Below are 19346 nucleotides of genomic sequence, written 5' to 3' on the forward strand. Positions count from 1 at the left end.
TCCTCTTCCACTGGACTCCTAATTACCTGTAGTGGGTGGTTTAAATAGTTCAGTCATCTGACTGTTATCACTTGAAGTGAAAATCTGAGATGCTTAGAAGTGAAAAAAACTTTTTCATTTGCCTCTGTTTCTCTTCAAGCTGCCTGTGCCTCATGGAGTTGCCAAGGAAGATTGTTTTCCCAGGAACACTGGAGAACTGTCCTGTAAGGTAAGGTACTTCTTTCCTGCTGGCTTAAATATTAAATGAACAAGACTTGTTGCAGTAAAGTATCAAATGTTTTAGTCTTCAGAGGTTACACTGAGACATGTAATAGTGATTTATCAAATCCTTGTGTTTCTGTAATCAAAACAAAACCCAATAATGGTGATTTGCCTCATAGCACAGTGATATTCAGCTTATGGAACAGAGCAAGAGTAATTACTTGGAGTGCCAGAAGGGAGAGGAAACTGGTAAAGTTCCTCCATCTCATAGGAAAATAATCACTCCCTTGGCTGAGTATCTGAGAATTGAGCAAAAGATAAGTGAGTACTTTATGAAGTGCTGTACATGGTACATCAGCAAATTGGCTTTGGCGTATGGATTTGAAAGTATTTTCTTCTCTCTGCTTCTACAGATCCTGACTTGGTTTTAGGGCATGACCCTATTAATATTAAATAGCTAATGGAAATTAGAGCTATGAGCAGACTTTTTGACTATTATCAAAAGCCTGTATGGCTGAAATAGATTTCTGTGCAGTATGTTATTTTCTGTTGTAATTCAGGTCTTATCTTTGTCTATGTTTGGATTTTTGGTGGGGTTTTTTGGGGGTTTTCTATGGGGTTTTTTGTTTGGTTTTTTTTTTGGGGGGGGGTCGTTGGTTTTTTTGTTGTTGCTGTTTCAGTTTTTTATTTTGTTTTGGGGTTTTTTTTGTACATAGTAAATTACTTTGAATGTAATTCACACACCATCATTGTCATCAGTACAGCCTAAAAATTCCTAGTGGGTGGGACAGAGAAGATGGCTCAGCATTTTGAATATAATTTCTCTTTATGAAGATGCCACAACAAAACTGTCAGCTCCCCTCAGTGTTACCTTAGTGTAAGCAAAGGCAGAGGGGCTTCCCTGCTCCTCTTGGAATGTTTGTTTGCTGTCCCTGCTGAGTGTGCTGGGGCAGAGTTGGGTTGGCTGTTCTCTTGAGCAAGGAAGAGTGGCTGGTAGCACAAAGTACCAAGCACCAGTACAAAATTTGTCCACAGCCCTTGCAATTAGTGTTGCTATCAGTCTACAGATTTCTGGCCCACAGAGATAGTTGAGGCTTTTTCTATATTTGGAAAAGTTGCCTGACTTCCCTTCCTTTCACTGGCTCAAAGGTAGATTTTGGTGAAATGTATTCTTGTTTACACTGGCAAAAGGCATACAGAATTCAAACCCTTTGCTGTGTGACCAATAACCATTTCCTTCTGCAATACCAGAAAAACTCTGTGTCCAAAGTCAGAAAATGAATTCAGGAGCACATAACAGAGAATCTGTTAGTATCTTCCATGATTCATAAACTACTTGGATTTATTTGTTGTTGTCAGGATTCAAACCACCCTCCAAAGGTTTCTGACACAAGTGCACCTCATGCTGTAGTCCTGCATGATTTTCCTGCAGGTAAGTAAATGTGAATATTCTGGAAGCATGTTTTACTTTAAGACTGTCAAATGGAAATTTTCTTAGAAATTAGAGCTTAAAAATGGTGTGGAACTCAGTCTGCAAGGTCTGCACATAAAGTTGCTCAAATCAGTGGGTTTAGATGTAGATGGGTCCATCTTTCAGTTAAAGCTAATTGATTTAGCAGGTAAAATTAAGACTTTTTTAAAGCTGATTCTGTTTTTGTCTGTAGTATTTGTATTAAGAAGGTTTTACTTAGAGAAAATCAGTGAATGTGACAAGTACTGTTAACTGAAATGATATTGTCTTACAGAGCATGCTGATGACTTGGACCTTCATTCTGGAGACACTGTTTGTCTTTTGGAGAAAATTGATAGCGAGTGGTACAGAGGAAAATGTGGGAATCGCACAGGGATATTTCCTGCCAACTTTGTTAAAGTGGTTGTATGTAGGCTTTGTATACATTGCTACATAACATCCTGTTGCATTTGTTTTCTGGTTCTATTTTGCTAAGGCTCCTGTGTGTTTAACTCCATAATGTGTTTAGATAATCTCTTATCCTACTGGCAGCACAGGAGATTCATCAGCTTGTTTGTGTGGTATTAGAAGGATGCTTGATTTGGCACAACCAGCTTGTGTCATGGGGAATAATTTGCTGTCAATTTAAAGCCAAGTGAGAAAATCATTGCCCTTACCAGATTCTCTTTGGAAACATGCATAGTTTCTCAGGGTCCTCAAAGCAGATTATTTTTTGACAGCTGCATGTCAGAATCAACACTCAGTATACGATGGTTGATTTTTGTGCCTCCTCCCAGTTCCCCATCTTCTGTCATTTTCTCATCCCTTGAACTTTGCTGGAATCACCACTTTTTTAGCCATGTAATGAACTAGGTCAGAGTAGCAATTTGAAACCATGTTGGGTTTTTTTTCTTCCTAGAATACTGTTTTTTCCAACAGGATCAATTTGCCTAAGTGGTTTTCTAAGTGGCTGCACAAATGGTTGTGCTGGCACAGTGCAAGGAGATTGTGTTGATTGTGTTGTTGCAAATGAGCAGCTTAAAGCAATCCTGTTGCTCAATGTGGCACTTGACAGTAAGTGGAAGGCAAGAGGCAGGTGCTCTGTTGGAGCCCAATGGTAATTCATTTAAAAGGGATACAGTATGGTTCCCTGCAGTCAAATGCTGGGTCAAACCCATTGCAAACCTGAGCCTGACACTGAAGTCCATTTTGTGACAGTGGGAAGGGCATTGGGCTGTCCACACCTGCCATGTGGACATGGAGGAATGCCAGAGGGACACCAGGATGCTGGGAAGGTGCATGGCTTGCACCATGCCAGGTGCAGGAGGTGTCTGTGGCAGCATTTCCTGGGCCAGCACAGCTGGCAGAGTGAGCCCTGCTGCTGCATGGGCAATACCAAGGATTTGGTGGACATCAGAGAGGAGAGGGTGTCTGTTTAGTTTGTAATGGTGGTATTGGAGAAAAATTTTAAGATCTGAGAAGTGCTAAAGAATAAAAACTAAATTCATAGTTAGTAGTAATGGAACCATGCTTGATTCACTTTCACAAGAAAGATTTGTTAGCTAAATTGATTGGCTGTTTCTACACAGACCAACAGTTCCATTTAAAAGCTCTTGCTTCTACTGATAGCTAATGAAGAAAAGATTTTATGTTAAATTAGTGGAGTGAGTAGTTGGAGTCGAATTCAGCATTCATACAGACAGATACAACTTCATAAAAGCTAGGGAAAGTGCATTTCTATTTTAGTTGTAAAAAATTATTATCCTTTGAGGGCAAAAATCTTTTGTTTGAGAATTTGGGGTTTTTTTAAAAAGAAAAAAGAGTGCAGTACATGAAGCTAATTTACTTGAGTGGATTCTCCTGTTAATTCATGTCAGATTTCATCTTGATAAAAGGTCTCCATACTATACACTGCAATGTGTTTTACAATATTGAGCTGGGTAGTAGTTTGGATTTAGACACCTAACAATAATACATAGTTATGGCTTCCCATAGAACCTTCAGAGCACCACAGATACCAGCTCCTTCAGCAAGAGCAATGCAGAGATTATTTGTCCTAAAAGGCATTGTGATTTCTTCCAGTGCCTCACACAAGCTGTGGAACATTCCTGTTGATTTAATGGGAGCTGGCTGTGTAATAGTGAGCTGCAACCCAAAGCTCTTCACTAGGGCCTCTCAGCTCCTGGTCCTGTACATCTCACAGCAAAAATACAGTTGAAATCCTCCTGTGAGAAAGGACTTGAATGTTGGGTGTTTGATATACTGGTGTATTGATTTTCAAAGTTGTGTTTCTCTAATTCAAGGGAGATTTGTGAGATGTGGTTTTGTTTGGAGAGCAGTTGGCTACCAAAGCACAGAAGGGATAAGTGTAAACAGTAGTTTTGTCTATTGTGGTGTACTGTGCTAGTAAATAATTGAGAGCAATTACCAGTTGAGAATTGGGATCTAAATTCAACAACATGTGGTAGCATCTAGTCAAGTATTCCGTCAATCAGTCATGCTACAAGTAGAAACAATAAACCAGCTTCATAAAACAAAACATTAAATATTGCTCCTTGTTTGCATAAGATTAAAAAATGAGAAAACAGGCATAAATTTACATTAATGTGATCATATATCAGAGCATGCCAGGGATTACAGAGTGTCACACATCTGAAAAACAGATTATTTTAACCAGTTTCAAGTTTATTGTGGTAAGTTGCCATGAGCTTGTAATGGAAGATACAATTTATTTTGTTGTCTTATTAGACTGATGTTCCAGAAGAAGCCAACAAGAAAAAAATACCCTCTTCATCACGATGTATCAAGTGAGTCAGATGAATCTTATTTGCTTTCTCATGTTGATTTACAAGGAATGAAAAAGAAATATTAACTTTGAAACAGGGGCTCTCTGCACTGAGGTTAACAATTTATTCACTAAAATACATTGTAAAAATTAAATTATATGTTTAAAATTCTGAATGTTTATGATGTTTTATAAAGACTCATATTTAGTTTTAAAAAGCCTAAAACCCTCCTTTCATGAAAACTGGTTCCAGAAACCATGAACCAATCTAATTAACTTCAGTAGCATTGTACACCTCTCTCTGCTCCTGACCTTGCTACTTTCTTCCATTGTCCTCACAAAATGGAACATGGTAGGGCTCCTACTCATGGGAAAGAACAAGGTACAAAAGGAACAGAATATGGAGGTACTTTAGGCAGAGAAATCTATCTGTCCTTAAGGTATGCTGATGTATGGGTAAATCCAAAGTTCCCCCCAAATTATCAAATGAATTGCCAGCACTTTCATTTCTGATTTTCAAACAGTTTGCACTATTTGTGGGCAAGAAATGATTTTTCATGTTCATCATTTCTCAGTGATGTTTATTGGATTTTGTAATCAATCATTCCAGGAATTAAAGCAAATTCATGCAGAGGCAGGAGCAACCAGTGTCAGTGGGATCATTCAGTTGTTCTTTAGATGAAGCTTGGTTTGTCAGAAAAAAAAAACCTTTATTTTAAAAAGTTGCTTCTGCAGCTAAGAAAGAAACAGAAAGTTCTAGCTCTGCCCTGAAAGAAACACCTTTGCAAAGATACTTGGTGGGGGACAGGGGGCTGCTTACCTTTTCTGTGTGCTATGAATATATAGAAAGAATTAAAACCTCTTACTGCTTTTTTCCAGCATGGCATTTCTGATTGACCAAAAATTTTCTTAGGTTAATATCTTAAATTTAATTTATTAGGTCTTAAATAATGAAATCGATTTAAGTCAAAGGGAAAAATAATTAGGATTTTTTTCAGTGCTGTACCAAAATATATAAAACTTATCAGATGCATTGAAGTTTCTTTCTTTGATAGATAAGCTTTTTTCCCTATAAGATTAAAGGGATGGATTTTACAGAATAAAGTATTTTAAAGTAGATAAAACCTAGCTTCTTCATATGAAACCTCCATGTATTTGGGACAAATACACAGCACTCACCCCACCCATGTTTGAGTGCATCTAAATGGGATGCTAACTCAAAAAATAATCAAACTCTTAACAAAAGTGTATCAGGACACTTGCTTGGACATAGGCAAAGATACGAAATTGGAGAAGGTGACTGAGCAACAAGGGGGTTTATTGTTGCTTGGAAGGGAAATAGGGTCTTTTGCAAAATACTGTAACATCCAGCAATTGGGATGCAGAAATTGCATCTGGCTTCTCCAGACTCTGTACTCATTCTCCTCAGAAAGCAGAGATTAGAACCAGGGCAGGCCCCCAATTTTCCACCTGTCCTATCTTCAGTGCATTTTTAATCATTTTAATTAAAATATCAATCCATATATTGCACACAATGCTGTCTTATTATTAAGTAGAAAGTAATAATAAAGAAGCAAAATAATTTTCTCTTTTGTTTGTGCAGAGGTCCAAGGTGTGTAGCACGATTTGAATACATTGGAGATCAGAAAGATGAGCTCAGTTTTTCAGAAGGTGAAACTATTATCCTGAAAGAATATGTAAATGAAGAGTGGGCCAAAGGAGAGCTCAGAGGCACGTCTGGAATTTTCCCCTTGAACTTTGTGGAAGTAATTGAAGACCTGCCTGGAACAGGTATGAATATGTTTGCAAAAGTCTTCAAGAGCATGTTCTTGTACTTAATGCAAATAGGCAGCATATAGGAGAAAATTCCAAAAGGACAGTGATTGCAGAAAAGAGGTAAAAAGAGAGGGAAGACTGATAAAAAATCCGTCAAAATTAACAGTAGGACTTCTTAAGAAGCTATTCTTAATAATTACTTCAAATATCTAAAATCTCTGTCATTAGTAACATTCTGAATAGACATTGCTCCTGTTCTTAAGTTGTGCTTTACTTACATAGGTACAGAAACAGCACTGAAGAATAAGGTGGAGGTTTTGTCTTCCCTTCCTCAGGTAATAAAACTGTATAGGTGAGGGCCAGAATTTATGTATAGATTTACAGACTCTATTATAATGTGGGAGTAACTGCAGAATGTGACACCACTCCCACAACACAAAATGCTGCATTGTCACACCTCATTTCTGACTCAAGGCCTGAGCTGACTGAATTCAGAGCTTCTGACAAATTAACATTGGTAAATTTTTATCCTTTGTGCTGAAGGAAATTCTTGTTAGCTCTATTTTAAGATGCAGTGATCTAATTTTGAATTTATTAATCCTTTCCCCTGCCACCAGAGATAAAAAGGAATGTGGCTGAGCCTAGATGAAATTCTGTGGTGTTAATTGCTCAAATGCCATTCTGGTCTACATCTGCAGCAGCACTTTTGTATTGGGAGGGTGTCAGGACAGCCATGTGCTGTACAGCTGCTTTCAGCAGCATCCATCAGCTCTTGGGCTCCATTCACACTTCTAAAATTAATGCAGCTCTTCTGTTAACTTGAACAGAGCAACAGACACTCACTGGAGTGGTGTGAAGCGCTTCATGATTTTACAGCAGAAACCAAAGATGATCTATCCTTCAGAAAGGGAGACTGCATCCAAATACTGGAACAAGTCGATTTGGAGTGGTATAGAGGAAGACTGAATGGAAAGGAAGGGATTTTCCCAGCAGTTTTTGTTCAGACCTGCACAGGTACAGTGCTCCTACTAGATGGCAATTCATTATTCACTGGCTTGGCCCGTCATGACAGCTGTGGGAGAACATAATGGCATCAGAAAGTCACACACCACCAGAGTCTTCAGTATTCTAAAGCTAAACTTAAGTTTTGAACCAACCACTCTTAACAGTGGCAATATAATGTTCTAGTCAATAAGTAATCTGTGAGGTTACATAGACTCTGGGATGTTTTCCAGTGTGGTTTGGGCACAGGCAAAACAGGGACACTGAGCTACTTTTAAGGAGTAACTCAGGAGTATTGATGCTGCTTCATCTTAGAGCAGAAAGAGGCAAAGTCAGCATTTATTATGTATCACCATTGGGAAGTTCAAGTTAAGTGAGTTTTAAATTTAGTCTGCTTAGAAGCAGAACTGTGAGCCTGTGTAATACTATAAAAAGGACTGGTGGCAGTAGAGTTTTTATTCCAGTAGGACAGGGAATTCTGTACAGCAGTAGCAATAACATTTGGACAACCTGTAGCACAATAGTGGGGAGAGAACAAGAGAATGACAGGAAACTTCTCCAGAAACAGAGATTTATTTCACTCCCATGTAAGTTAACTTCTCTTGTCCGTGTTCTGTAGCCAGGATAGAGCTGTCACAGCCTGGAGGAGGGAAGAAAGGAAAAGCCAAAGCTCTTTATGATTTTCATGGAGAAAATGAAGATGAGCTTTCCTTTAAAGTAAGTACCTCTCTTAGACCAATTTTCAAGAGGTCTCACGCTCCTAAGGAGTGCTAAAAATAAGGTTCATCCCCTTTGAATGTAGGCTTTAAACAAGAAGGATGAAGCACATAGATATTAACATAGATATTAATATGCATAGATATTAACACATTTGATAAGTGGTCTCTCTAAAAAACATTTTTCCCTTATCACTCCTGTTACCTATCAGCAAAAATCTTCATTAAAACACTGGAAGGAGCTCAGGAGTTGCAGAATTCTTGACTTCTCTGATCTAGTTAACATGACAAGATAAACAAACCTTATTTTGCAGTACATTCAGTTCCTGATTGGTTGATATGGTCAAGGGAGCCTCTCTTTGGACTAGGAAGAAAACTCTGAGTAGGAGGCAATGGTGAGAGTGCCAATACTACAGCAGCCAGGCCTCTGAGGGAAACCTAGTACAGCAGCATCTTGAACTGGCAACACAATTCAGAGTTGCCATGGGAACAAGGGGAAAAATTAAATACATGCTGGATGCCCAGATCATATTAAGCATGAACAAGAGACAGAGTGCCCTTGGTATGCAAAGTCATGATTTAGGTAACCATGTTCTCAAAAGCAAGTATCTGAGAAGCAGTAGACTTTCACAGGAACTGCAACACAGTATTTTCTCTTCTAAAACCAGCAAACTAGTTTCACCATTAGCAGCTTGCAATGCTGAAAGGATAGATGATCCTTTAAAGCAGAAAAGAGGAATAGAGGTACCGAAAGAAAGGCCAGTACTTCAGATGAAGGATGTGGCATGGGACAGTGAGAACAAGAACCAGTACCAAACACAGGATCTGTGATTTAAATGGCCATACTGAGCTTTTAGATTGCTTTTCCTTTTTTTTGGGAAAGTTTCCAAGTACTAGAAAATACTGGGATTAAATTAAAAAAAATCTTTCCAGTGTTTTAAGAAACCAAAGCCCAGAAACACACACAAATAAGCACTAAAGCAGGGGCCCCATGAGCCAGCTCTTAACATACCTGGAGAGGCAAAGCAACATGAGAAGTTATCCAGCAGTGCTCTTCTGTCCCCCTGAAGGTGGTGATTTCTCAGCATGGACAAGTATTTAGCCTAGGAAAAGCTTCAGCAGATGTAACCAACAGAAGAGACTGGCCACATCTGACCCCTCTTCTCTTTGATTGATATAAATTGTTTCTAAAGAGGATCAGCTCTGCATGCATTAGCATTGCTCAGTAAGGCTGCACAGTAAGCTGTACTGACTCACACTGCTCCTTCTCTTACAGGCAGGTGACATGATAACAGAGCTGGAATCTGTAGACGAGGACTGGATGAGTGGAGAGATACTAGGAAAGTCTGGGATATTTCCCAGGAACTTTGTTCAGATTTTAAAAACACCATGAAGTGTTGCCTTTCTACTACTCCCTGCGTGTGGGAGAGAATGTTTTCTACCCTAAAGGCACAGCAAAGACATCAACAAGTGTTGATTATCAATGTTTTGCACTACTTTTTCTAGACAGTCATAGTAGTATCTTGAAGTCAGATAAGAAAATTTAAGTCTTTTGTGACAGTGTATGTTATCATGTTTCATGAATGCTCAGAGAGCAAAACAAGCAGGCTTTTTAGCCATTTCCAACTAGGGAAATACTGTGGTGCAACACCATTTTAACTTATATAGCATTCTAGTGTGTTTACTCTCTGGTATTATATTTATCATGCACAAAGTCTGCATAACATAAGCTGCTTTGGCCTTCTTTGAACTTCTTAAGATCCAAACTTTTAAAATTGTTTTAATATATAACTACAGCACTCAGTATGTAGATGAAGTTTGATATTCAGGTTTCATTACTGCTTGAGTTCCACATTAGCAGTAGAATCCACTTGTTTTATGACTTAGAGGATAAGAAAAATAACTGGTATTTCATAGTAGAAAGGTATTGAATCTAATAGTGGTAAGAGGGGAAATGGAGAAATAAATCCTTGCATAGTATCCTTCTATTCTTAGCCCAGGCTGCTCATACAGCAAGATCACAAAAGTAAAATTTTTAAGTATTTTGCCTCTTAATGAATTCTGTTTAAATCAGTATGAATCATCTTAGACCTTCCTCACTTTCCCCAAAATACTTTGAAAGTACAGGTTTAGTTTTCTCCTACTGCCCACTGTTCTTAGAGCACCATCATACCCTTCTTTCCAGCTGAAGTTAGTGTCTATGGAGCTTTCTCAGATCCCAGCCATGGAGTAGCTGCACTATTCCAACTATTTGCCCCTCCACTCCCCTCATGGAAGTGGAAAGCCAGTGTTCACCCAGTCTGCATTTTATTTGTCACTGAAGCACTGGAACTTCAGTAACACTATTCCTATCCTTAACATGAAGGATATTATAGAGCCTTGGGTTTAGTTTTCAGCAGACGTGGGATTAGTTTCCAGTTTGTTGCCACATACCAAATACACTGAGCATCCTTATAAACTGCCTGTGGAGGCCTTAAGGAAAACATGCCTGGCAAGAGGTTACTCCAAGCAGCTCTCACCAAGGCACTTGGTACAGAGCAGCAGTGTAGCTGGACTGACCAGCTAAGAGGGATGTGATTGAGGTAGTTTCACATTATAGGAACTTCTGGTAGTCAGTCCCTTTTTGTAACAGCAGGGAATGGGCATCCAGTCCCATGGCAGACTGGAGCTCACCGGGAGCGAGTCTGAGTGCCTCAGCACCATTCACCCAGCAGTCACTGCCAGGCCACAGAACTTGCACAGACAGACTCAGCCCCCCTTTGTGTTCTGCTCTGTGTTTAAACTACACCAGTACCCCCTCACACAACTGGGGAATGATAATCACACAAAGTTTGAATGAGCTGAGGAGCTGGACTTCTACTTCCAGTAGGGATTAACATAAGCAAAATACTGTTACGTGCTGTTCTAGAAGGCTGGAAATGCAGCAATGGCTACAGCTGTTACTCAGCATCCCCACCAAGCCCGTGCAGAACTCCTGTGGAATAATCATGGGGCAGTCAGTCCACAGCCAAGGACAATCCTTCTCACTCTCCCAAGTTTTCCTGTTAGGAGATTCTAAAGATTCTTGTTTATTCCAAAAAACCAGTCGTGTCCTAAAGAAATCCAAGGAATTGCCAGGTCCTTCAAAGACACACCACACCAGTGTGGTGGCAGATGAGGCTGAAGTGTATGATGTTTACTTACTGTTTGTCTGGCAGTTTTCTAAGGTTTTGATACAAGTCTCAAAAGTAGAATTGATTTTTTTATATTTTTTTCAATTTCCTCTTTCCCATTTTTATAACTGTGTCTTAACCAGTTGTTTTTGTAACTTCACTGAATGTTCAAAGTCGGTGCCTGTTCATTGCCAAGACCACTCTGCTGTACGTGATCTCCTCCTCCCCGTGGGGCAGGGCAGGAGCAGCAGCAAGGCCTTTACTCAGAGCACCGAGTGCCATCTAAGGGCTGCTCGCGTGGCTGCAGGCAGCTGAAAGGCGTCCGTGTGACGCTGCAGCAAGGGAGATGCTCGGCTTGTACAGGGCAGGATTCTCCTAAGGCAATGCCCAACACCACCGTAAGACTGCATACAGACCACAACAGAAGATTCCTAAGGTGTACAAAAAAGCCGAGACTGAGGTGGAGTGCAAATATTAACTGCAATGTAGTAGCAAATCCCAGCTGTAACCTTGAAATCCTGCTAGATCTCCATGCATTAGAATAAAAGCCTCACTTACCAAAATATTTTGTTTGACCCATCCTCTAGAAATATCTTCAGGAAGATATCTTTGTTCTGTGTACAATGAACAGTGTCCTAAATAAACCTTTGTTAAGTCCAGTAAGTTTGTTATGGTACCTCTGTAAATTAAGAATGTATTTAACCAATAAAATTTTTATAATTAAGTCATGATGGCATTTTAATTGTATTATGTTGTGGAAGGCAGAGCTTTCCACTTGACAGTTTGAAAGATCTCATTCTTCAAAGTGACACCCACCCCCAGACAAGCAGTCCAAACCCTTCAGATTGTGGATGATTTTAACAGGTTATCCTTTGCACTTGGGTATGCCTCACACTCACCACCTGCAGAACCTATCACATTTTTCTACCTGCTACCATAGGGCATCACACACACTGTGTTTCTCACTGTGAGAACATTGTGAAGATGACACAGGCTGATCCTGCACATAATTTAGGTGTGCTCTGCTGAATGCTGCTTTCATACTCCATGATTTTTCAGCTGGTGTTTGATGAGAGAATACAGAGGATGACTCACAGTATCTTCCTTCCTGCTTTTGCCCCACCTGACATCACATTACAGAGCCTACACTTACCCAGAATGCCTGCATGGCAATGCACTGTTCCTAACAATACATTTAAAAGCCTGAAAAAGCCCAAGTTCCTGTTCTTTCCCCCAATCCTCTTTGACTAACCTTTTGGCAACAGTCCTTAGATATGCAAGTAACAAATAAAACCTATGGTTTCAAAAATGTGGCTGTCTGGGATTCCTGGAGGCAGGTGACACCTGCCTCAGCAGTACAGAGGGAAACAGAAAAGCAACATGATTCCTTCCCCCTGTTCCAAGGTTCTGAGTGTTGAGCACTCACTGCTCTTCCTTCCAGTACACAAAGTAGAAAAACCAGAACATATTAAAACTCTAACTTGGAATCACAAGACAAAGTCACATCACCTGCAGCGTTCTGAAGTAAGTTCAAAAGCATTCTTCTCATTTTGCCTAGGAAAATGTGAAAATCCCTGGCAGGGAACAGTACAGCCTTCATGGGTAGCAGAACCCCCTTCTCCTTTACTCCATTAGCTTTGTTGGAACAGTAACATTTTCACTATTTTCCTTTATTTCTTGTCCTAAGCTCTGTGACAACCAGTTGCAAGAGCCACTAATCTCAGTGAATTCCAGGTTTTGCTCTCAGGTTTTAAATCACTAACTTAACCAACAATTTAACAGGACTAACTTTAGGTTTGTTGGCCTAAACAAACACATCCATAGCACACAAAACTAATTTTAGCCAGAAAAAAACACTCCTTCACTTATAAGCCAAAGTAAGTTGAGCAAGAATCAAAAATGCTGTTAGATAACAGAAAAAACAAAATTACTCAGCAAAACATTTAAGTGCTTTGTTTTCAAAACACACACCATTGCCTCTTTACAGAATCTTTTTCCCCTGAAGTTCCACGGGTCTTCCAATACAGTCATCCCTCAGTTCTGACAGGTTAAAATCCAACACCCAACTCCACTGCTCAAACACATTCTGGATTTCTGTAATGCTCAATTAACTAACACTGCTTCCATCATCACAATTACAACCTTAACACCTTCAAACACCACCTGACCACCAGAGACCACACCTATCCCATGAGAGGTTGTATTCAATTACCAAGGAATTTAAATATATGCATATTATTCTGAAGCAAGTCATCTGGATAAAACTTCTCAATAATACTGACAAAAAATTCTGACACAGGTCTCCCTGTGCAATTTCTGCCTTCCCTGTACTCTGTGAAGCACCTCTTACCAATACAACCTCTGCACACATACACAAGGTTTTTTTGGTGAGGACTAAAATTACTGGGTAAAACCAACACAGAGAATCCACAGAAAGGACAACCCACCTTCGTCCACTCCCCTCTACAACACAACTGGAGAAGTACACAATTACTTCTTTTATTTTAATTGTTTTTTAAACCAAGGCTGTAAGTTTACGTTACTGAAAACTCATCCACACATCCAGTACCAATATTGTCCAGGAGCAACAGAGGCAACCAACCAAGCGTTAGTTCTGTATATTAAAACCTTTTATTTTCCACCAATTTTGAGTTTCACACAGACTCTTGCACGGGCGGCTCATATCCATCAGCTCGCTCTACCTTGGTGCCAGTCTCATCCCCAGAGGGCTTTCCAGCACCACCACCTTCACCATGCAGCTCCATCAGCTTGCCCACTAAAAAGAAGCAGTGACACAAACAGTGAGAGATGGACCTGTTTGAACAGTTTTAAATTACTCCATTACTCATCACACACAAATGGAACCACCAGAATGTTTTCTGTCGCTAGGACTAAGTCCATTGCAGACGGCTCATGCACAGAGATGCTGCTGCAGTGACAGTCAGATCAAGCAGTGAAATAAAGCTGTGCAATGAAACTGCAAATGACACCTTTTCCTAAAAGGATCTGGACTCAAGCACCTACTGCTGCATTACACGGGAATGTCAGAAATTGGGGAAATGGAATCATTCCACATCATCTGGGACCGAAACATTTTGTCATCATTCATTCCCAAAGCAAAGCTTTTAACATTCAGCAGCAATTCCAGGTGAGACTGCAAGAAGCTCCAACATGGATGCTCACTGCTTGGCTTTCAATCCTGGAAGCCACACATGAGAACAAGGACACACCTTCCCTTCTACAACTACTAAAGCTCACTGAGGCTGTTGTACCATCTTTATCCAAAAGCAAACACATTTAAACTGCCTCCTTTCCACACCCTCCCCCAGATGTCTGCAGGAACACACTTACATTCAAACTTGGGCTTCTTGAGCATCTTCACCTTGCGCACGTAGACGTCGTGCAGAGGGTAAATGGACTGACAGGCCTTCTCAATGTCCTTGCCAATGCTGTCTGGGATCCTGAGCAATCACAGAGCAACACAATGCTAAAAACTGCCTGCTTCTGCAGCAGCAACACAGGCTTAAAAAAATCCTTAATACAAAATATTCTACAAAAGTTTGTATCATCACTTTGACAATTTTCTCCAAGTACATTTAGAGTCTAAGACACCTCCCTTCCAACATTAGAAGGGACATAGTGCAACTGCTCATTTTGAGAGCAAACCTGCAAACTTCTGGAAGCAATCAGCACACTGAGAGATTCTTCTATCAGAAGAGCTCAGAGCATTCACAGCCCCAGTAGATCAGAATTACAGCTTTAGTCTGTAGAAATGTGAACCAGAAATCTTCTGGAAAGTGATTTTACATTTATGCAAACGTGACAGTGGATTCAGGTCAGACAGGACACAGAGACTGACAGAGGCCATTTACACAAAAGGCTTTTCCACACGAGGGGCTCCTTGCCTGGTCTCTGACCAACAGCCTGGAACACACCAGCACTCCCCAGGCACTCAGCAACAATCAACCCCCAAATAAGGATTTAAACTGTAGGGGAGAAAAGAGAACAGTGGCAAAGCTTACAGCTTATTGACAACTTCCTTCAGGTCATTGGTCTGCACCTCCCGGGTCATGATCTCCATCATTTTCTTGCGGATCTGCCGGACCTGCTGGTGCTGGGCGTAGGAGGTCTTGCGGATTTGGTTATTGCGCTTCTTGGTGAAGCCCACGCAGAAGAGGCGCAGCAGGTACCCATCCGTAGTCTTGACATCCACGTGGGCCTCAATCATTGTCTGCAAGAGGAAGCACTGAAGGTTTGGCCCGCTGCAGCACAGGCTGCCCAGCCCCACACGCCCACACTTCAGACACGGCTCTGCCAGGCACAGCGCTTCCCTCCCTCCCTCCCTCCCTGAGGCACCGCAGCGATGCTGTTTCTCACACACCTGCCATTTTTTCACCATGGAGCACATTTTGTCCCGTGTGAGGTCCATCCCATGGAAGTTGGTCAGACAATTTTTGCCCTGAACGTCCTCAGTGATCAGTTTGAATTTGCGGAAGGCAACCTCATCATTCTGCAGATCAGCCAGGCTCACCTCAAACACGCGGCCCTTCAGCCCGTCAGAGGCAATTTCTGTGGGGTGGAACAGAACAAAACACCTTAGATTAACATTAGGAGCACATCCTTCAAATCAGGCACTGAATTCCCTCTGGAATCCTGTTCTCTGATGTTCTCTAATGTGATCACAGAGCCAGCAAGGCTGGCAATTTCTCCCTTTGGGAGGAATCTTTTCAAAGCAATAGTGCCAGGTGTGGGATATGAACAGCAGCACACAGCAGATCCCACCACGTGTAGTAATTTGGTTTGTTTCAAGCATAAAGGGGCTATAGAGCATTTGGAAATTATCAACAGCAATGAGAAAACCAAACATAAAAAGCCACAAGTGCTCAGCAGGGGTGAAGCAGCAATGAACAGCCCGGCATAAAAATTTCCCAGCTCCTCCTCCAACGAGGAACCATTTTAACAACACTGGCTGGTTCACACTTCGTTTGGCCGTGACCCTCATTTTAACTGTTTCACATGTTACAGCTCAAAGTAACAATCATCATCCTAACTCTTACTGCAGCCAGCAGAGTATCACAAAGCTATTTAGCCATTCTGCATGGCTAAGCCTCCAAAAACAGGGTTACCTCTATCCAGACCCCTCTGCATTCCCAACAGAGGTCTCCTCTTCTTAAGGTGTGCCAGAGGATATAAAACCGAATTTATCCCCAGTGATACATCAGTCCTCACAATAAGCCAGCAATTCTGGCTCTAATCTTTACCCAAAACCTTTAAATTTCAGATATTTCAGTGTCTTGATGTGCCGGTCGCTGCGATCCTATAAGGACTAAGGTCGCCTGTGGCACTGTCCCACATGTCCCCCGGTGACAATCACAACTAGTGCTTACTTCTTGAACTTTTCCCAACTTGCCAAGTTACCACAAGAGGAAGCTCATAAGAAACTTCAGGCCCTTCCTTCCATGGTTTGGCATTCTTGTACAAAAGGGAGCCCAGTATACGAACTTCCTGCAGCTAAGCTCATTTATTCAAGCAACACGGTCAACTCAAAAAAGAAAAAAATCCACTCAAATCACCCAACTTTTCTAGCTGCCAAGCTCCTAACAGTACAAGCAAAACCCATTTTTCATCAGTCTTTTATCCACGAAGTTCTTTAACCGCTTGGAGCCAGCACATGGAGCCAACACAATCCGCTGTACTGCACCAACCCCAAATACTCACTAGTTCCTTGAGTCCTGGTGACAAGCGTCTTCCCGATGTTCCGGATATTGAACATCGCCGGTGCTTTGACATCGTACCAGTCCTTCTTGGAGAAAGGGTCGACCCTTAAATCAAAGGAATTAGATTTTTTAGCCGACGTTCTCGGGGCGCACCGGGCTGCAGTAAGACCTTCCTCCCCGACTGCCCGCCGCTGCTCCCGCCCCGCCGGGCCCACGCCCGCCCGCCTGACGCCATGACAGCATCGGCCCTGCTCCGGCCGGGCCGCCGCCGCCATCCGCCCCGCATCCCCGCCATCCCGCCGCCGCGGCGCCCCGCCCGGCGCCCCCGGGCACCGCCCGCCCTCGCCCCTGCCGCCCTTACACTTTCTTCTTGGCGCCCTTCTTGCCGCCCTTGGTGAGGCGCTTGTTCTTCCCGACCGCCATGGTCCGGCCCGCGCCGCGGAAAGGGCGGGGCGCGCGCGCTCCCGCGAGATTATACGAGAGCGGCGCTCGCGCGAGACCTGCGAGAACCGGGCCGCCTCCAGCGCCGGGGGCGGGGGCGGGGGCGGGGGCGGGGGTGGGGGCGGCCCGCCCGGGACGTACCACGGCGGGACGGAACCAACGACGCGGGGGGGGCGGGGGGAGCCCGTGCCCGTCAGCGCCCCCGCCTGGATCCCTGCGGAACGCCCGGCCCTGGGAGCGCCTGGCCCGGCCCGGCCCGGCACGGCACTTCCGATGCCCCGGCCCGGCGCTGCCGATCCCCAGGCCCGCCACTCCCGATCTCCCGCCCGGCCCTCCCGGTCCCTGCTCCCCGAAAGTGGGGCCGCTGTGCGGACGGGCAGGGCCACAGGGACGGGGTTCGCTGCACCGACTGTACCCCGGTGAAAGGCAGCTGCCGCCTCCTGCCCAGTCTGGTGTCTTCAAGCTGAATGATCTGTCCCCAGGCTGAATCTCGTCACCTTTTGTAAACGTAACTGATGTCATCTGGTATTTTCTACAATGGAAGTTGCTTAATGAACTCAATGTATTTCAAGCATCACATAAGAGTACCATCATACAAATAAATATACATCGATAGACGAGGAATATGCTTTAGACAGGGGGGCTCATGTAAATTTTACTGTATAAAAGATGTTACTTTTTAAAACCCCATGATGTGTTTGTCAAACCTCCAGTTTGCATCCCATGCAGAATAAATAATATCTCCTTTCTAAACTAGACTCTGTTCCTAATGTCGGCAGCTTTCCCAGGCCTTGGGGCGCGAGGGGACAGCCAGAAGTTTGGTCTGGGCTGCCCCAGATGCCTCGGCCAGGGGGTCCTCTCCGCCCCACACAAGGCAGGAGGAGGCTCCGCTCAGCCCTCGGGCATGGGCAGAGATGGCACATGGAGAAGCCGTGCCCAGGATAGTGCCAGGCACCTGGGGCCTCCCTGGACAAGGGGTGACCACAGGCTGTGGCTCACCAATGAGCCTCACAGCAGCCTCTGGCAAGGACATGCCTGAGGCTGTGCCGGGTAGGATGGGATCCAGCATAGGTACCTGCACCATGCCTGCTAGAGACAGCCCGCTGCCAAGCATCCAGGTTTGTTCCTCCTCCTGTGGGCGCCATCCCTTTTGCACCACACCAGGACAGTGGAAAGCAGACTGTGTCTGGAGGGGACACGCTTTCCTTGGGGCTCCATTACGATGGTCAAGGGAAAGGAGTGTTTGGTGGGCTCAGGCTGGCTCCTGGCTCTGTGCTTCTCTCTGCATCAATGGAGCAGCTGGGACATGGGAGGTAGCAGTGAGGAAAATGCATCCTGACACTTCCCAGGAGTATGAATTTTCCTCCAAGGGGACACAGGGAAAAGGAACACGTAGGTCCCTTAGCACTGCAGAAGAGCCATAGATGTTCCACATCTTTCAAGAGTTGTAGGAACATCTGCCAGCTGCCCCAGAGATGATGTCCCCCCAGATGGTGACATCCTGCCCGCCACCAGGAAACCATGGATCTTGCCCTGCCACCAAAAGGAGCCAGGTATCCTGCCTTTCATGGGACAGGTGGCCAAGGCCAGAGTGGGCAGGGGCCACCCAAGGGGATGCACGCAGACAGTCACGTGGCTCGTTAATGACTGCCTAATGACCTTGGGGGCCATGAGGGTGAGCGGGGCCTCCTGGACACCTGGCTCTCCCCAGACATCCACTGGACCTTGCTCTTTACCCTGCCCCTCCTCCTGGATCCTTGCCCATTGGGCACAGCTGGGGCCAGTATAAAAGAGGTCCAGAGTAGTGGGATCCCGGAGACCCTGAGGCCATAAGGGAAACTGAGGCGCGCACACAGGTGCGGGGTGCATCGGGGACCAGAATGTCTGTGGGAGGGGTCTGGGAGGAACCCGAGCATCCAGTGGGGAAGGGAGGCTGTGTATGGCATCCGGGTGTGGGGGTACGGGGTGGATCTGTAGGGGAGCCAGGGGTCTGAGGAGCAGCTAGGGGGTGTTCCATGAGGGACTGAGGCTTCTGGGGGGTGCGTGACTTTAGAGGACCCATGCATCCAGGTGAATCCACAGATAGCCCACCTGTCCAGAGAGCTC

The 19346-nt window shown here is 43.7% G+C and overlaps 2 protein-coding genes and 1 non-coding gene across 5 annotated transcripts in view; 1 reads left to right on the forward strand and 2 right to left on the reverse strand.

Moving 5' to 3' along the window:
* SH3D19 (SH3 domain containing 19) overlaps positions 1-11806 on the forward strand; it is an 81729-nt gene extending 69923 nt beyond the window's left edge. For all 3 annotated transcript variants that reach the window (XM_058023842.1, XM_058023843.1, XM_058023844.1), the window contains exons 12-20: positions 140-208; positions 1561-1633; positions 1947-2077; positions 4400-4458; positions 6040-6227; positions 6495-6547; positions 7040-7226; positions 7834-7931; positions 9207-11806. In XM_058023842.1, the coding sequence (XP_057879825.1) occupies positions 140-208; positions 1561-1633; positions 1947-2077; positions 4400-4458; positions 6040-6227; positions 6495-6547; positions 7040-7226; positions 7834-7931; positions 9207-9323 (975 nt within the window). In that variant the 3' untranslated portion in view covers positions 9324-11806. The remainder of the gene's footprint in view (positions 1-139; positions 209-1560; positions 1634-1946; positions 2078-4399; positions 4459-6039; positions 6228-6494; positions 6548-7039; positions 7227-7833; positions 7932-9206) is intronic.
* Positions 11807-13690: 1884 nt separating this feature from the next.
* On the reverse strand, positions 13691-17270 carry RPS3A (ribosomal protein S3A). Its single transcript, XM_058023845.1, has 6 exons — positions 17161-17270; positions 16801-16904; positions 15464-15651; positions 15105-15313; positions 14434-14543; positions 13691-13858 (listed from the first exon to the last, which is right to left on the reverse strand). The coding sequence occupies exons 1-6, from the start codon at positions 17220-17222 to the stop codon at positions 13737-13739; spliced, it is 795 nt and encodes a 264-aa protein (XP_057879828.1). The 5' UTR covers positions 17223-17270; the 3' UTR covers positions 13691-13736.
* Positions 14123-14192, reverse strand: LOC131084187 (small nucleolar RNA SNORD73). Its single transcript, XR_009114527.1, has one exon. It is a non-coding gene; the product is annotated as a small nucleolar RNA SNORD73 (small nucleolar RNA).
* Positions 17271-19346: the final 2076 nt, after the last annotated feature.

Source organism: Melospiza georgiana, chromosome 5, assembly GCF_028018845.1.
Source record: "Melospiza georgiana isolate bMelGeo1 chromosome 5, bMelGeo1.pri, whole genome shotgun sequence".
NCBI classification, from domain to species: domain Eukaryota; kingdom Metazoa; phylum Chordata; class Aves; order Passeriformes; family Passerellidae; genus Melospiza; species Melospiza georgiana.